The sequence below is a fragment of the Pelophylax lessonae genome, assembly GCF_965119305.1.
Source record: "Pelophylax lessonae genome assembly, chromosome: 12".
NCBI lineage: Eukaryota > Metazoa > Chordata > Amphibia > Anura > Ranidae > Pelophylax > Pelophylax lessonae.
The window spans coordinates 100,901,998-100,918,887 of NC_138779.1; the positions used below are offsets into that span (position 1 = coordinate 100,901,998).

The following is a 16,890-nucleotide window of genomic DNA, read 5'->3' on the forward strand; positions in this document are numbered from 1 at the left end:
TGATGACACACCCACAGTGGGTGAGTCCTTGGCAGTCTTGGCTCAGACGAAGTGGGTTGAATGATGAATAATTCAACAAGGTTACTGGTGACATTTAGTGACGGAAAGGATTTGCTAAAGGTGACAACTCTGGATTGAAGGTCAGCATTGCAGCCAAAGCTGCTTTATCTTTTTCTTTGCTAAGTGTTTTTTTCTTTAAACCAGAGTTTCACTCTAAAGTGCAATCTTGAATATTTCAAACTCAGCCTATAATTAAAAAAACAAAAACAAAATATAGAAGAGGTTTCTTTCAGTGAATTACAAAGGATAGACAGAGAATAAGCAAAAGCTTTTTTTAAGCACTATTTAAAAATGAAAGGAATGAAAAGTAATTACCAAATTATTTTTTTCTGTTCCAGGGGCTGGAGGATTTGACTGGATGAAACCCAATTTACCAACTAGACCCCAAAATAGGAACAGTTGTGGATTTCAGACCTCAACCAAGAGAGGTCAGAGATTGCACCCTCAACTAATTTGCACAGGCTAGTTGTGATTTAACCAAAACTTGAAACCCTTCTAACATTGTAGGGTTATGATTTACAAATCAGCACACAGTTATAAATTCCTAGAACCCAAACATGCCTATGAGAATCCAACACAGCGCCAAGGGACTCCAATCATTAATACCTCTCCTATAATTCAAGATTTACGCAACCTATTTGCATTCTTTGGAATTCCTCCATACAACCAAGCTTTTGAGGTAATTATTCATAGCCATGTACTGCAAAGTTACAGTTTATTATTATTATTTTTTTAACAAATTTTCTTTTTATTGAGGAGCAAACAATACAAAAAAAAACATACCGTACATAAATAACAGATAGTTCAAGTCAATACAGTACAAGGTATCAATGACATGATATCCTTCTTATAAAGGAATTTAAACTTTTCCTTATAATAAAGGAATTTAAACTTTTGTATCTTATCATTGATAATTGAAAACTGAATTAGAACATTTATGAACAGATCCAAAACATTCACTTTGTAGTGTCTTTACAAAGTTAGAATAAAAAGTATTAAAAAAGGAAACCAAGTGTCGTGTATTTTATTACCTAATTTTTATTTACTAGATAAAGGTCTAAGGATTTATATACACCCTACCTATATCTACCATGGAAAATGCACCACGATTTGGCCATGGTTTTGCGTTTTCCAGCAGCCGGCAGACAAAACGTTCCTATCCTGAAAGCGATTCTTCCACGTTCAGGAGAGGGAGGTTGAAGCTCACTTAACCGCAGCAGCTCCTTAACTCTGCTAAAAGCCTATGTGTATGTTGAAACGTGTACAATGATTTTCTAATCATTAATGGGGTCAAATAAATATTTGCAGTGATGAGAAGATTCAAAGGAGCAGAATGAAAATGTTTTCTCAAACAAATTTTTAAGTGTATGTGGTTTTCGTTTGGGAAAGTACATTAATTCCAAAATTGAATGGTAAAACCAAACAAAATGTTGAATTACAGTACTTTCAAACAACATTTGTCAAGTCATTTAATGTATTTAAAATTTTTGTGTAAATGTTCACATGACTGTACGTAGAAATGTACAGTATCTCACAAAAGTGAGTACACCTCTCACATTTTTGTAAATATTTTATTATACCTTTTTAATGTGACAACACTGAAGAAATTACACTTTGCTACAATGTAAAGTAGTGAGTATACAGCTTGTATAACAGTAAATTTGCTGTCCCCTAAAAATAACTCAACACACAGCCATTAATGTCTAAACCGCTGGCAACAAAACTGAGTACACCCCTAAGTGACAATGTCCAAATTGGGCCCAAAGTGTCAATATTTTGTGTGGCCACCATTATTTTCCAGCACTACCTTAACCCCCTTGGGCATGGAGTTCACCAGAGCTTCACAAGTTGCCACTGGAGTCCTCTTCTACTCCTCCATGATGACATCAGGCAGCTGGTGGATGTTAGAGATCTTGCACTCCTCCACCTTCCCTTTGAGGATGCCCCACAGATGCTCAATAGGGTTTAGGTCTGGAGACATGTTTGGCCAGTCCATCAACTTTACCCTCAGCTTCTTTAACAAGTGGTCATCTTGGAGGTGTGTTTGGGGTCATTATCTTTTTTGGTATACTTCCCTGCATAGTCTACGAAGGGAGGGGATCTTGCTCCTCTTCAGTGTGTTACTGTACATGATAGCATTCATGGTTCCCTCATTAAATTGTAGCTCCCCAGTGCCGGCAGCACTTATGCAGCCCCAGACCATGACACTCCCACCACCATGCTTGACTGTAGGTAAGACACACTTGTCTTTGTACTCCTCACCTGGTTGCCACCACACACGCTTGACACCATCTGAACCAAATAAGTTTACCTTGGTCTCATCAGACCACAGGACATGTTTCCAGTAATCCATGTCCTTAGTCTGCTTCTCTTCAGCAAACTGTTTGCGGGCTTTCTTGTGCATCATCTTTAGAAGAGGATTCCTTCTGAGACAACATCGATGCAAACCAATTTGATGCAGTGTGCGGCGTATGGTCTGACCACTGACAGGCCGACCCCTCACCCCTTCAACCTCTGCAGCAATGTTGGCAGCACTCATATGTCTATTTCCCAAATAAAACCTCTGAATATTACGCTAAGCATGTGCAATCAACTTCTTTGGTTGACCATGGCGAGGCCTGTTCTGAGTGGAACCTGTTCTGAGTGGAACCTGTTCTGTTAAACCGCTGTACGGTCTTGGCCACCGTGCTGCAACTCAGTTTCAGGGTGTTGGGAACGCTTCTTGTGCACACTGAAGTGCTGTCATGAATCTGCCACTTAAGGGTTAACCTAGTGCAGACTAATTGCTGTAATTGGCCACAGGCTGCCTTATTTAAACACCTCAGCAGCACTGTGTCTTTGCTGTCTTGTCTGCAGCTTTACCTGTACTTCCTGATCCTGAACCTGCTGTTTCCTGTTGACTTCCTGATCTGCCCACCCTGATCTTGGCTGGTTCCTGTGACCACTCTCCTGCCTTATCCTTGTCGGCTTATCTGCTTCCGGTTCTGGACTTGTTCACCTCCTGGTGGGGCAACCCTGAGGACCGTGACCTGGTGTTCAGCACGCAGCAAAACCCATGCACACCATCAGAGGCTCTGGTGAAGACCTGCTGTCACTTAGACTCCTTGGGCTAGCCCGTGTCTACCACCAGTGTGACCCGTCTGTGTTCCTGTTTTACCGGATCCCACAAGGCTACTTCTGCACGTCAGGCTCAGCCACCAGAACCATTACATAGGGGCTTTTAGAATCTTTTTATAGCCTAGAGCAGCAGTTCCCAAACTGTGGGTCGGGACCCACTGGTGGGTCGCGAGCTGCATTGGAGTGGGTCGCGCTGAGCAGGAAATCACTGAGAGCGGGCCCGCCTTTAATTGTGCTGTGCAAGCCCACGCAAATTACAAAGCTGCGTTGGAGTGGGTTGGCGCTGAGCTGGAAATCACTGAGAGCAGCGGGCCCGCTTAAATTGTGCTGTGCAAGCCCACGCAAATTACAGAGAGCCAAAGCAGTCAAATTGTGATGGATTCAGGACCCCGCCCACGCAGTTTACGGAGGCTGGTATGCATTTCCCGTGAGGAGTATACTTGCATCAGTGAGTACGTATGTGGGCTGTTATGTAGGGTATGTTTATGGGGTGCAGAGCCAGCTCCTCGGTCCTGCTGGTGGCAGCGGTGGTGACTAGACTGGCCGCGGGATTCTCTCAGCTATAGCGGGCAGAGACGGCACCCTTGGTGTCATAGGAGGACCAGGTGGCTCGGCGGTGTGGTGACCACTGTGGACCGTTGGGAGAGGAAGGAGGGTGAATGCCATATAGCCTGCTAATCACTGTCCTAGGGTGGTTGATTTCTGTCCTCTGCCTGCCTTATACTGTCTATGAGGGTGCTGATTACTTACAACTCCGCTTATATGCCACACATGCCACAGTTTTCTGACCCCTCACTTAAAACATCTGGCAAGTGTATTCAATAATAAATTGAAAAGTAGTAAATTGATATTTTTAATTTAACATCCCCATCCCTTTAACCACTATACCTCCGGAGGATTTTGCTGTCTTACGTCTGGGCCACTTTTTGCGATTCGGCACTGTGCGTATTTAACTGACAATTGCGCAGTCATGCAACGCCGTACCCAAACAAAATTTACGTCCTTTTTTTCCCACAAACAGAGCTTTCTTTTGGTGGTATTTGATCACCTGTGCGATTTTTACTTTTTGCGCTATAAACAAAAAAAGAGCGACAATTTTGAAAAAATAACAATATTTTTCACATTTTTTTATACGAAATTCCCCCCCAAAAAAATGTAAAAATCTAATTTTTTTATCATTTTAGGCCAATTTGTTTTCTGCTACATATTTTTGGTAAAAAAAATCGCAATAAGCGTATTTTGATTGGTTTGCGCAAAAGTTATTGCGTTTACTAACTAAGGGAAAGATTTCAGTCGTTTTTGGTGTTTTTTATTTTAACGAGTAATGTCGGCGATCTGCGATTTTTTTGCGGGACTGCGACATTGCGGCGGACAGATCGGACCCTTGACTGACATTTTTGACACTTTTGGGGGTACCAGTGACATTACTACAGTAATCAGTGCTATAAATATGCACTGTTACTGTAAAAATGACACTGGCAGGGAAGGGGTTAATTTTTATTGGTGATCAAGGGGTTAATGTATGCCTGGTGCTTACTAACGTGTGTGGGGGGAGGGGACTGAGTGACACAGGGACAGATCGCAGGTTCAGCTATGCTGAACCCTGCAATCTGACCCTGCCTGTCACTTAGGAGATGTGTAAACAAAGCAGGCGGATCTCCACACTCGATTCCCCGACGATCGGGGAAGAGCGGCGGTGATAACCGACGCTCCTCCCCTGGCCCAACTCCCGCTGGGACTGAATACAGCAGGAGCGAGCCTCCAGCGACACGCGCGCGCCGCCGAGAGAGGGGAATGTCTGGCGACGTTGGTCTACGTCGCCAGACGTTATCGAGCCACTTTGCCGCAGTAGAGCTCTAGTGAGCAGCGGTAAAGTGGTTAAAACATGCATTATTATTATTTGCATTTATATAGCGCCAACAAATTTTGTAGCGCGTTACAATATTCAATTACAAGCAAGTGGGTCCCGAAAAATACCTGGATTCAGAAGTGGGTCTCGGCCCAAAAAAGTTTGGGAAGCCCTGGCCTAGAGCATCTTTTTTTTTTTTGAAAAACTTTATTAAAGCAATGGTACGGTACATGAAAAATGCAAGTAAAACATTGAACAACACATTTTACATTTTATGGGAGTCAGAAGCCGAGCAAGAGTAGGGGCTCGTAGCTGACTCTAGAGTAGGGGCATGGTGCAGTACACAAGATATAACTATCAAACATACTAGAACCCTAGTTGGATGGATCCTGTTCATTTATCAAACTCTCTAAGTGAGTGGAAGCAGACTATGAAAGGGGGGGGGGGCTAACTCCAAACCCATTGCACCCGATTTCTACCCCGGGAGATGTTATGAGAACGTATCTTCTTGCGTTGTGGTAACATCTTGGGGTAGTGAATCCATAAAGTCCTGCCAAGTGTGAGAATAGCGATCAGCAGATGATGGAAGATGAAAGTCCGTGTTAAGTCGATCTTTGGTCATAAGAGTTAACAGTTCCTTGTGAACCTGAGATACGGAAGGAGCCACTGCCGTTATCCAGTTGGCCAGTATTACTCTGCGGGCTATCAGCAAACACGTGAGAGTCCATACCCGAGGGTATGGTGGCGGGCGGCTGGACCAAATCTGGAGCTGTTTATCCCAATGTCCAAATATTAGTAGGAGGGGATCTTTGGGCAGTTGAAGGAGAGTGATCCTTTTAATGAATAAAAGTACTTGATCCCAAAACGTGGATATGAAAGAGCACGACCAGAACCTATGGTGTAGGTTCGGCCTGATGGCCTTGCAATAGGGACAGAGGCTGGTAGAAGGATCGTCTTTGTTGCAAGTGAATGGAATATAAGCCCTATGTAGGATTTTCAGCTGTGTTTCTCTCCAGGTTTCATTAGGGGTTAAGTGTAAATTTCTTTAGTTCTTTTGTATCCCTGAAATAATTTGGACACTATGTCCTCAGTAGGAAAGTCTTTCGCCCAATTAGCCGCCGAGGAACTAGCATGGTGGAAAGATGTGAGCTTTTGAAAAGGTTTGTAGATATCAGAAATACAGTATTTCCCCGCCATCAGTAAAGGGTCCAGTAGAGGGTCAAGAAAGCCATTGTGTGGGCCTCTGTTCGTTGACTGAAGAAAAATGAAGCATTGTAAAACAGAGAAGGTATGTGAGGCCGGTAAGTGGTAGGTTTCCAAGATATCAGTTATAGACCGTGGCTTGCCAGATACAGGGTCACAGAGATCAGAGAAGTTAAGCAGGCCCATACGTTGCCAGGTGTCAAAAGTGTGTGAGTGCAGTCCTGGGAGGAAAGCTGGGTTTCCCTTGATGGGTAAGTATTTAGATATGGAAATTGGAAGCTTTAACCGTTTTCTAGTCTCTCTCCAGGCAATCACCGTGTCTCTCAGAAGTACATTATGTTGAAGCCTGGGTGGCATACTTTTCCATTTGGCGTGTAACAACGCCGCCAGCGAGAAGGGGGCAGACATTTGTGATTCTAGGTCATAGTTAGAGTAGCAGGAAGACAGCGAGAGCCAATCTAAAGATATCCTAAGAAGGCATGAAAGGTTGTACATTCTAACGTCAGGCAGACTAGTACCCCCCTCGCTCCTGGGAAGACAAAGTTTACTGAAAGAGATGCGTGGTCGCTTGCCCCGCCAGACAAACCTGGAAATAGCCTTATTAATTAATGTGGTGTCTTTATGCTTGATTAACAGGGGAATCGTTTGTAGTGGATATAAAAGTCAGGCAAAGCTGACCATTTTGACCAAATGACATCTACCCAAGAGCGAGAGAGGCAGATCCATCCAACTATCCAATTCCTGTATGAGTTTCTGAAACAGTGGAGGGTAATTTAGGGAGTAAATTGAAGATGGGATTTTGCCTATCTTAATACCCAAGTACGTAATGTGGGAGGTGGCCAGGGTGAAGGGAGCAGAAGAGGCCCATGTTGGTCTGTGTCTGGTACCTAGGGGAAGTATCTCGCTCTTTGAGTAATTTATCCGCAGACCAGAGCAGAGTTTAAACCTATCAAATATAGAGATAATGGTGTGCATGTCTGAGGAGGGGTTTAGAGTGAAAATTAGGACATCATCCGCAAAAAGCGATATACGGAGTTCATGGGTACCTATCAGGATGCCATGGAGTGGCGCGGTCTCCAAAAGGTATCTGGATAGAGGTTCCAGAGCCAAATTGAAGAGCAGCGGGGACAGGGGACAGCCCTGTCTCATTCCCTTGAAAAGACAAAATTCGTCGGTGAGAGACCCGGCCACCCAGAGCCTGGCTGCGGGTGAGGCGTACATAGCTGTGACAACGTGCGTAAAAGGCCCTGAGAAACCGAAAGAGGCCAGAACCTCGGAAAGCCATGCAAAATTCACGTTGTCAAAGGCCTTCTCCGCGTCCAAGGCGATGATCGCCAGATCTTTCTCCGAGTACACCCTAGCATGGTCCAGGGCCAAAAGGACCTTGCGTAAGTTTGATGCAGCCGATCTGCCCTTGATAAAACCGGATTGCGCCGGATGGATCAATGAAGGCATAATCAGGGCAAGCCTGGACGCAATTATTTTTGAAAGGATTTTGACATCCAAATTCAAAAGTGAAATCAGCCTATATGAGCCAGGTTCCAATGGATCTTTTCCTTTTTTCGCCAAGAGCTTGATTATGGCCTGATTACCTGTAGGGGGGTAGGAGCCTCCGGACCAGATGGCTGAATAGACCTCCAGCAGGGTAGGTCCCAATGTCTCCAGAGCACTCTTGTAGAACTCTCCTGTAAAGCCATCTGGTCCGGGAGCTTTGTTTGGGGCAAGATGTTTTATGGTATCTTGTATTTCTGAAAGTGTCACCGGGGCGTTTAAGGTCTCCAACTGGGTCGGTGATATCTTGGGGAGGACTACGCTGTTGAGAAAAAAATTTGCCTGAGTAACATCGAAAGGGTCAGGGGAATAGAGGGACGTATAAAAGTCGCACATGATCGACTGCACTCCCGCGGGAGTGGACTCCACCATGCCCTATATGTGTGGGTTTGTAGGGGGCCCTGCACAGCCGCGCCAGTAGTTTGCCCGCCTTATTCCCACACTTGTGCATAGTGGCCGTAAAATGCGTTCTTTTAATAGATTCCAATTTGTCAGTCCATGAATCAAAGGCCTGTTTAGCAAGGACCCACGCCTGCCTGTGTGGGGGGGGGAGTCTGAGGACAACAATGTACGTTGGGCCAAACGAAGGCGCTCACTAGCTCGGATATAACTCGCTGAGGCATTTTTCCGATAGGCGGAGGCGTAGGATATGATTCTTCCGCGAAGGAAGGCTTTACCAGCCTCCCAAAACAGATTTGGCTGAGAGATATGGGATACATTGTCTGCTGAGTACCCAGTCCAGGCCCGGGCCAGAAAGGCCTGGAAGTCTGAGTTGTTGTGTAAATAGCTTGGGAATCTCCACAAAAGGAAGTCTGCGTTTTTATCTGGGGGATCTAGTGTGAGTGAAATAGGGGCGTGGTCAGAAATGACAATGTCATGTATTTCAGGGTCTTCGATCCTATGCGTGGCAGAAGTGGAAGAGAAAAAGTAGTCTATTCTAGTGAACACGTTATGGGGGTGGGAGTAGAAAGTGTACTCTCTGTCGGTGGGGTGGTGGAGACGCCACACATCCGTCAGGTTGAGGGAGTCTACGATATTAACTAACGGGTTCAGGGTTGGGGTATTAGTTTGAGAGATCCTAGATTTCACTGTGGATCTATCCAAGATTGGGTCCATAAGCAAGTTAAAGTCGCCGCCGATAAGGTGTGGGACGTGGGGGAATTTAAGCAGATGGGTCGATAGGGCCCTATAAAACGATTGATCGGGTACATTGGGGGCATATACGTTTGTCAGCAAAATTTCCCTATTGTTCAGCTTCAAGTGTGCCGAATCATAGCGACCGCTATCGTCCGCAAATAGGGACAGAAGTTCACATGACAAATTTTTGTGAATTAAAATCAGGACGCCAGCTTTACCTACCGCCGCCGATCCATATACCGTGCCCACCCACATTTTTTTCATACGGGAGAAATCTGCTAGGGGTAGATGGGATTCCTGAATCAGTGCAACATCCGCCTTAAGTCGTTTGAGGTGTCTAAGGACCTTCATCCTTTTAAAGGGGGATCGCAGACCCCTGACATTCCATGAGATAATTTTCATGGAGGGTCAGGGTGACTGGGGTGTGGTTCAAGAGGTGTCAGCATGACATAGCAAGGGGCAGCAAGGAGATGCAATGCCAAATACATGGGTGCTGTAATTTTCGGGAGTACATATGACACTAGGAGCCAGAAGGAGCTGGTTCCAACCGTGGAGCTAGTTAGGAGTGCAGGGGGCAATAACCCAGGATAAAGAGGAGAACAACCAAAACAACAAAACATACATAGGAAATCGGGAATAACATTGTGAACTTTTTTCCGGATGCTGCAACTGTGGTAGATGGCAAGGTCCTTGGTACAGACTCAAAACAGGTCTAGAAACACCTCGGCCCACCTCACCCCGAGGGCGCAGGGAAGCAGAGGGGTTGTCAAAGGCCCAGGACGAAGTTGCCGAGTCCTCCACAGTGCCAACATTGTTAGTGCCAGATCACAGAAACAAACCTGTAAATATAACAAGCAGACTCAAAACTATTGATAAAGAATATCGCAACAGTGCAGTAACTACAATTCCGAGGCCTAGCCTCACAGACAGACCGAAGTGCTAACATACAGAGTACATAGAGAGTAATACTTCACGTTTCATCGCAGCACCTCAGTAAGAGGAGAGTAGGATGTCCCGCAGTGTTGGTACATCAGCGATGATGATGAGAATGGCCACTGCTGACCGCCTCAGAGTATTTCTGTCTTTTGGGTGACTTTTTACGAGGACTCCTCGGGACCAGAGATCCCGGGACCGGCGAGAGCCTGGTGTCCATGGAGCCAGAGCCATCTTTATTGAGAGAGTTGACGAAAGAATACGCTTCCGATGGATCCTGGAAGGCCAATTGTTCGCTTGAAGGTGATCGCAGTCGAAGGATAGCTGGGTATGCCAGCGTAAATTTGATCTGAGCTTGATGCAGCTTGGCGCATACAGTCTGGAAAGCTTTTCTCTTTCTGGCCACTTCGACCGAATAATCCGCAAAGATCAGTACTTTTGTGCCGTCGATCTGGAAAGACTTGGCTTGCCTGAACTTTTGAAGAATTGCCGATTTGTCGGCGTAGTTCAGATATTTGGCAATGATCAGTCGCGGAGTCGATCGCTCAGAAGAATGGATCCCCATGCGGTGGGCTCGTTCAACAACGCAAATACCTTGTAGGCCCAAGGCCTCTGGAATTCTCTTAGAGCATAGGTCAGGAATGGCAGATGGCGGCACCGATTCCGGTATCCCTATAAACCTGAGGTTACTTCTGCGCGCTCTATTTTCCAAGTCCTCCAGTTTTTGTAATATAAATTGGTTGGTCTTGTCCTGCGTTTGTTCAAAGCTGTGTGAACTATAGATCTCCTCTTCCACACTGGCTACCCGGGATTCCACTTCATGCAGCCTGTGGGAATGCTCTGCGAGCTGGTGTTTAATCTCCTGCATCCCAGCTGCAACCGCAGTTTGCACAGCTGCGGTTATGGTGGAGGAAAGGAGAGCCACCACAGTTTGTGCGATGCGGTCTGACTGAGGGTCCCCCAGAGAGGGCACTGTGGAAGCCTGGGGAGTGTGGTGGGTGTCCATATGAGAGGCATCCGCCTCTCCAGCAGAGAAGGCCGAAGCCGGGGCCCCGATTTGTGGCGGACCCGGCGGAGCGCACGGGCCGCCTTTCTCCAGGAATTTATCCATGCGATGGATTAATGGGAGCCGAGGCAGGGTGCGTCCCGTGCGAGGCAAAGTGGGGGTTTTACAAGCCGATTTTAGTCTGACCGCGGGAGCCGAGGAGGAATGCGTCTACAGCATTCGGCGCCGGAACCGGAAGTCCTAGAGCATCTTTATGTAGAGATACACTTCTTTTTTTCAAAACCTCAGCGGGTTCTTTGCCATGAGGTGCATGTTGAACTTCCAGTGACCAGTATGAGAGAGTGAGAGCGATAACACCAGATTTAACGCACCTGCTTCCCATTCACACCTGAGACCTTGTAACACTAATGAGTCACATGACACCAGGGAGGGAAAATGGATAATTGGGCCCAATTCGGACATTTTCACATGGGGGTGTACTCACTTCTGTTGCCAGCGGTTTAGACTTTAATGGCTGTGTGTTGAGTTAATTTGAGGGGTTAGAAAATTTACACTGTTATACAAGCTGTACACTCACTACTTTACATTGTAGTGAAGTGTCATTTCTTCAGTGCTGTCACATGAAAAGATATAATAAAATATTTGCAAAAATGTTAAGGGTGTACTCACTTTTGTGAGATACTGTATGTTTGAAAATGTACTAGTGTATTGGCAGCCTAAGGCTTCATGTACACTTGGCCTGCATTTTCCGTGGGCGCAAGAAAACGCAAAAATGTTTTTTTTTTTGCTACAGTACGTTTTGTAGCGTATTCCCACACCTGGCGATCGAAACGTTCCTATCCTGAACGTGATTCTTCCGCGTGCAGGAGAGTAAGGTTGAAACTCGCCTAAAATCGGCAACTCCTAAACTATGCTAAAAGCCTATGTGTACATTGACACATAGGCTTTTATGGAGTTGAGTTTAGCAAAAGAAGCTTTGGTAAACCCCCCCTCCCCCCCAAAAGCTGCTAAACTCCCGCTTAGGAGCTGCTAGTGTACATGAGGGGTGAAAGAAGGGGGGGGAGAGATAGGGGGGCAAGCAGAGGAGGGAGGGGGGAGGCTAGTGTAGGAGAAGAAGGAGGAGAAGGGGAGGAGATGGATGGAACCACAGGGGAAAGAAGAAAGAAAGAGATGAGGAAGGGGGGAGGAGGTGGCAGGAAGCCACAGGGGATAGCAGGAAGAGAGGAAGGGGGAAAGGCAACATATGGGGTCACCCAGCAGTCCAGGGGGCCCATACCTTGTTATATTTCCAGGGGCAGCCCTTACTCATATAAGTAAGTTTGTACATGGGTAGATCCGCATCAACCAGCTTTAGCCAGGAAGAGAGACTTGGAGGGGAAGGCAAAGACCATTTGAGCAGAATTTCTTTTTTGGCATAGTACAGCAGGTAAAAAAATCAACAATATGGAATGATGCGCCCTCTAATAATTATCATGGATACCCAGGGTAGGGGAGATCAGGAGAGAGAGCTGCAAGCGGGAATTTATAGCCCCAGAAACCTCATCCCAGTAGTTGGCAATGATCTCTGCAGGGTATATGCAGTGCAGTCTCACAGGAGTATAGTAAACCCTATGCAAAAATGTTACTTGTATTAATTTGTCCCTTGAGGGAACATCCAATTTAGGACCAAGTTCTAGGCTGCCCTCCCAATCCTCCCCATCCAGTGATGGGATGTCAGCCTGCCACAAACTCCACAGGCGCTCAACTCGAGGCTACGCAGTCCCCCGAAGTGCCGCATAAAACGACGACAATGGCTTTCTCAAGTCACCCGGGGCCAGAAGCTTCTCTATTGAATCAAGTTGGAGGAGAGGAGGCTCAGGGAACTGGGCCCGAAGGGCGTGGCATAGGAGGTACCTAAATGGCATCCAATGACTGAAACATTTAAATACATCAAGGGGGTGAATAAGGTTCAAGAGGGAAGTATTTTCAATATGAAATGAAGATCAAGAACACGGGGACATAACCTCAAACTAACTGGAGGAAAGTTCAAAACTAATCTTAAAAAAGTATTATTTTACTGAAAGAGTAGTTGATGCTTGAAATAAACTGCCAGTACAGGTAGTGAGTCAGTCAACAGTAAGTGGTTTCAAACATGCTCGGGACAAACATAGATGTATACGCATGTATTTAAAAAAAAAAATAAATAAATGGGCAGACTCGATAGAAAAGTAACGGCAGAAAAAGACTATGTTGTACACTGTATGTGTTCTGGTATATACCGTATATGTATTGGGGAGTTAGACAGAATATAGAACAGCTTAGGTAGGAAAATAATTTTACCCACTTCAATACTGGGCACCCCTTCCTGCTCAGGCCAATTTTCAGATTTCAGCGCTGTCACACTTTAAATGACAATTGCACGGTCATACAACACTGTACCCAAAATAAACTTTTATAATTAATTTTAGACAGATAGAGCTTTCTTTTAGTGGTATTTAATCACCACTGGGTTTTTTTATGTTTTACTAAACAAACTAAAAAAAAAAAAACGTTTTTCTTAGTTTCTGATGAGGCAGCACTAATGGGCACTGATTGGCAGCATTGATGGGCACTGATGGGGCTGCACTGAAAACCAGGCCATGATTATCAGTGTAAGTGTGTGCTGTCAGAATTGCCGGTTCCCGGCTCTCCTCTCCTCATGCTGTGACAGCCCCTGAGGAAAAGCATGCCAATAACTGGCAAGTTTGTTTACATGAGATTGGATGCAGTTGATCACATGGTGAAGGGCCGCTGTGATAGGCCCTTTACCATGATCTGTGATCAGTTGTGTCCTTCGAACACAGCGATCACAGAGAGTGCCGGTTGCGCGCCCCAGGGGGCATGCGGGGAGGCATGGTTCTGGGAGAATGTTCATGGATGCCCTCCCAGAATGAGAGAGCCGTGGTGTAGCCGTCTATCCGCTATAGAGCGGTCATGAGTTGGTTAAACAAAGCCCATAGCATAACTTTCGTTTTGAGAGTCCCAGTAAAGGAAGGAGATTATTTCCAATATCCTAAGATATTTCCTAAGATATTTAAATTGATCAGTGGTTTGCAGAGGAAAGTCTGGAGGGAGAGTAAGGGGGAGCTCTGTGTCCATGGGGAATATTTGGAACTTTGACCAATTAACTTTGAACCCATATTAATTAATAATAAGTGGTGAAGTCTAAGTTGCAGTTTACTACATTTCCTAGATCTGGGATACGAGATAGCAATAAGTACATTTGTATCTGGACACAGGTTGCCTGGTTACATCTCAGTTTAGACAGTTGACAAGTCTGTAAAAGTAAACTTTAGCAAATCCTCTCTTGCTGTCAGCATATCCTCAAGCACAGCGATTCTTCCAGCGATTCCAAATCACCAAGTGTGAATGGGGGCTAAAAGATTTCTAGATCTTTCAAAATAATACAGATATAATTGCTGAGTCACCGAATAGCTTAAATTCAAAAGCTTACCTGTTCACTCTTACACTGTACTGGCTTTCGTCTATCGCCATTGCCTTGGTCATTGCAGTCACTGCTCCCTGGAATAGAAATAAACAACCCATCTGGCACAATGCAAATACAATAGGTTATAGTTAGAGTATACCCAAGAGGTATTGAGATTTGTTGTGCTTAATGGGATACAGATAACAATCAGGCTATTCGATTGGCCAATAGAAAACGGTATTCTGGGGAGTTTTGAAATTCATATCAGTAGGACCATATGTGGTGAAATTTGTCACATTGATAGTGGGGGACCAGATAAGGTCTTCCATTATAACAATTTTTGGATTTTATGAGACCAAAACCTCAGTGGCTGCAGGTTGGTTTGTTTCCAAAGACACAGTATGCAGGTCAATGCCACATTTGCCAGATAAATTGTCAATGATTTTGTAATATTTTTTCTTAAGCAGATGGTTAAGGTGTAATGGAAATCGGCCAGACTGTTTCCGATATGTGTTCCGTGTTATGTGTTCATGTGTTATGTGTTCCGATATGTGTGTAATTTATTTGTGCAGTATCCTTTACCATATTCCAGAAGACACTAGAGAAAGGACATTCCTAAAATATATGGAGAAGCTTACCAGAAATTTATTTTTAAATCTTCATCATAAGGGGAGGATTAGGGGTAAAAATCTGTGGGTGACTGTGGGCACCCTCTACCATCTAGAAAGGATTCCTGATATCTATTAGAGACAGACTATGGGAGTGCAAAGTTAAAGTGGAAGTCCAGGCTTTTCCTAGCAAAGCTTAAACCTGCTCCCATCCCCATTCTAACTCATATTCTAAATACCCTGTAAAAGCAAGATGTATACTTACCTATTCTGAGGACCCTGAGGCCCAATCATGTGATCAGCTTCCAGCGGTGGCGTCAGGGGAGAGGAGGGGCAGTCAACAACAGATGCCCAATAGTAAGTCATAGCCCAGGCATTTCAGCTGTTGTTGTTGATCTCTTCTCCCCCCTGAAGACGGACACTGGGGAGATCATTTGACCGGAAGGCAGAGCCCTAAGACTAAGGTAAGTATACATATATTCCTTTCACAGGATAATTAGAATAGGAGTTAGAATGGGAGTAGAGGCAGTTTAACTATTTGTTCTCCAAACTTACATTTACAATGCTCCTTAACTTTTATTTCCATACACATACATTTTTATTTCTGTGTGTGATCCCTCCCACCTTCATCTTACTGATGAGCAAATCAGTTCCAGGGAAAAAGTTACGTTCCCACAATGCATTAGGAGACCCCTCTGTTGAAATGTTTGAATGTTTCAGGTACTCTACTACACAAAACTGCCTTCCCATAGTAATGCAGGAAGAGATAGAGATGAGGGCGCTCCGTTGGGGGTGGATGGCCGGTCCTGAGTAGCACTTCAGGCAGCACATATGAGAGGAGAAGCAACTCTAAAAGATCATGAGAAAGAGAGAAAGGAGCCTCTAAGTGCAATGTTAAAAGGTTTATAATAGAGCACAAGGGGTTAAAAACACTTACAGGATCGTGGTTAAAAGAAGGCATATCATAGAAAAGTCCTCATGCGAGTCGCTTGTCCTTCATCTTATCTGCGGGGGGAGAGTGGAGAGAGCTGTGTCGTGCAAATTTAATGGTAAGAATTTTTTTTTTAATCATGCACATTCCCTTGTTATTATTATTATTATTTTCATTACATTTTATTTTATTATAATAATAATCTTTTTTTTTTTTCTTAATAATTTTTTCCTTACCATTAAATCTGCACGACATGATCTACGTGTGTATGACCACAATGAGCTACACTCCTAGCGTGTTCCAGGCAACACAATCTCCATGAGGACTTTTCTATGATATGCCTTCTTTTAACTACGATCCTGTAAGCGTTTTAACCCCTTGTGCTCTATAATAAACCTTTTAATATTGCACTTAGAGGCGCTTTTCTCTCTTTCTTCCCATAGTAATGAAACAAGGTAAAGGTGTTACGCAGTTGCTCATCAAAACTTATGGCAAAGAGGCCTTCTCTCCTACTTTTGTGTTGGAGAGGGTGCACCGTATGTCTGGCAGACCTCCACCATAAGGGGCACCTCCGTGCACGCTTATAGCTAAACTCCTAAACCATAAGGACAGAGATGGGGTCCTCAGGCTGGCGAGGGAGAGAGTTAACATCCCACAAATCGCAGTTGTCCCTGACTTTTTGGCCGAAGTTCAAAGACGACGTAAAAGCTTTACTGAAGCTAAACGACGGCTCCGAATTAAGCACATAAAATATGCCATGCTTTTTCCAGCTCGCCTTTGGGTGGAGGGTAACGTGCACTTCTTTGAAAGCCCTGAAGCAGTCATAACCTGAAATGAGCAACAAGAAATGCACAGATAAGTAAGTTCACCGGTCCCTTCCCTTTTACCACTTAATTACTGCTCTCTTCTAGAGTATCTAACAAATTTACCCTGAGGGGATGACCCCCCTCTACACCCTAATTATACCAAGCTATACGCCCCCCCCCCCCCCGGGTCAACACCCCTTCCTGCATAATCTGCAGAATCCCTCCAGGTCCAGGACTTATGCCC

General features: G+C 44.9%; 1 protein-coding gene across 1 annotated transcript in view; it reads right to left on the bottom strand.

Annotated features, from left to right (window-relative positions):
- HSD17B14 (hydroxysteroid 17-beta dehydrogenase 14) overlaps nucleotides 1–16,890 on the bottom strand; it is a 110,816-nt gene that overhangs the window by 39,983 nt on the left and 53,943 nt on the right. Inside the window, exon 7 of the mRNA XM_082274374.1 lies at nucleotides 14,329–14,396. Within this exon, the coding sequence (XP_082130500.1) occupies nucleotides 14,329–14,396 (68 nt within the window). The remainder of the gene's footprint in view (nucleotides 1–14,328; nucleotides 14,397–16,890) is intronic.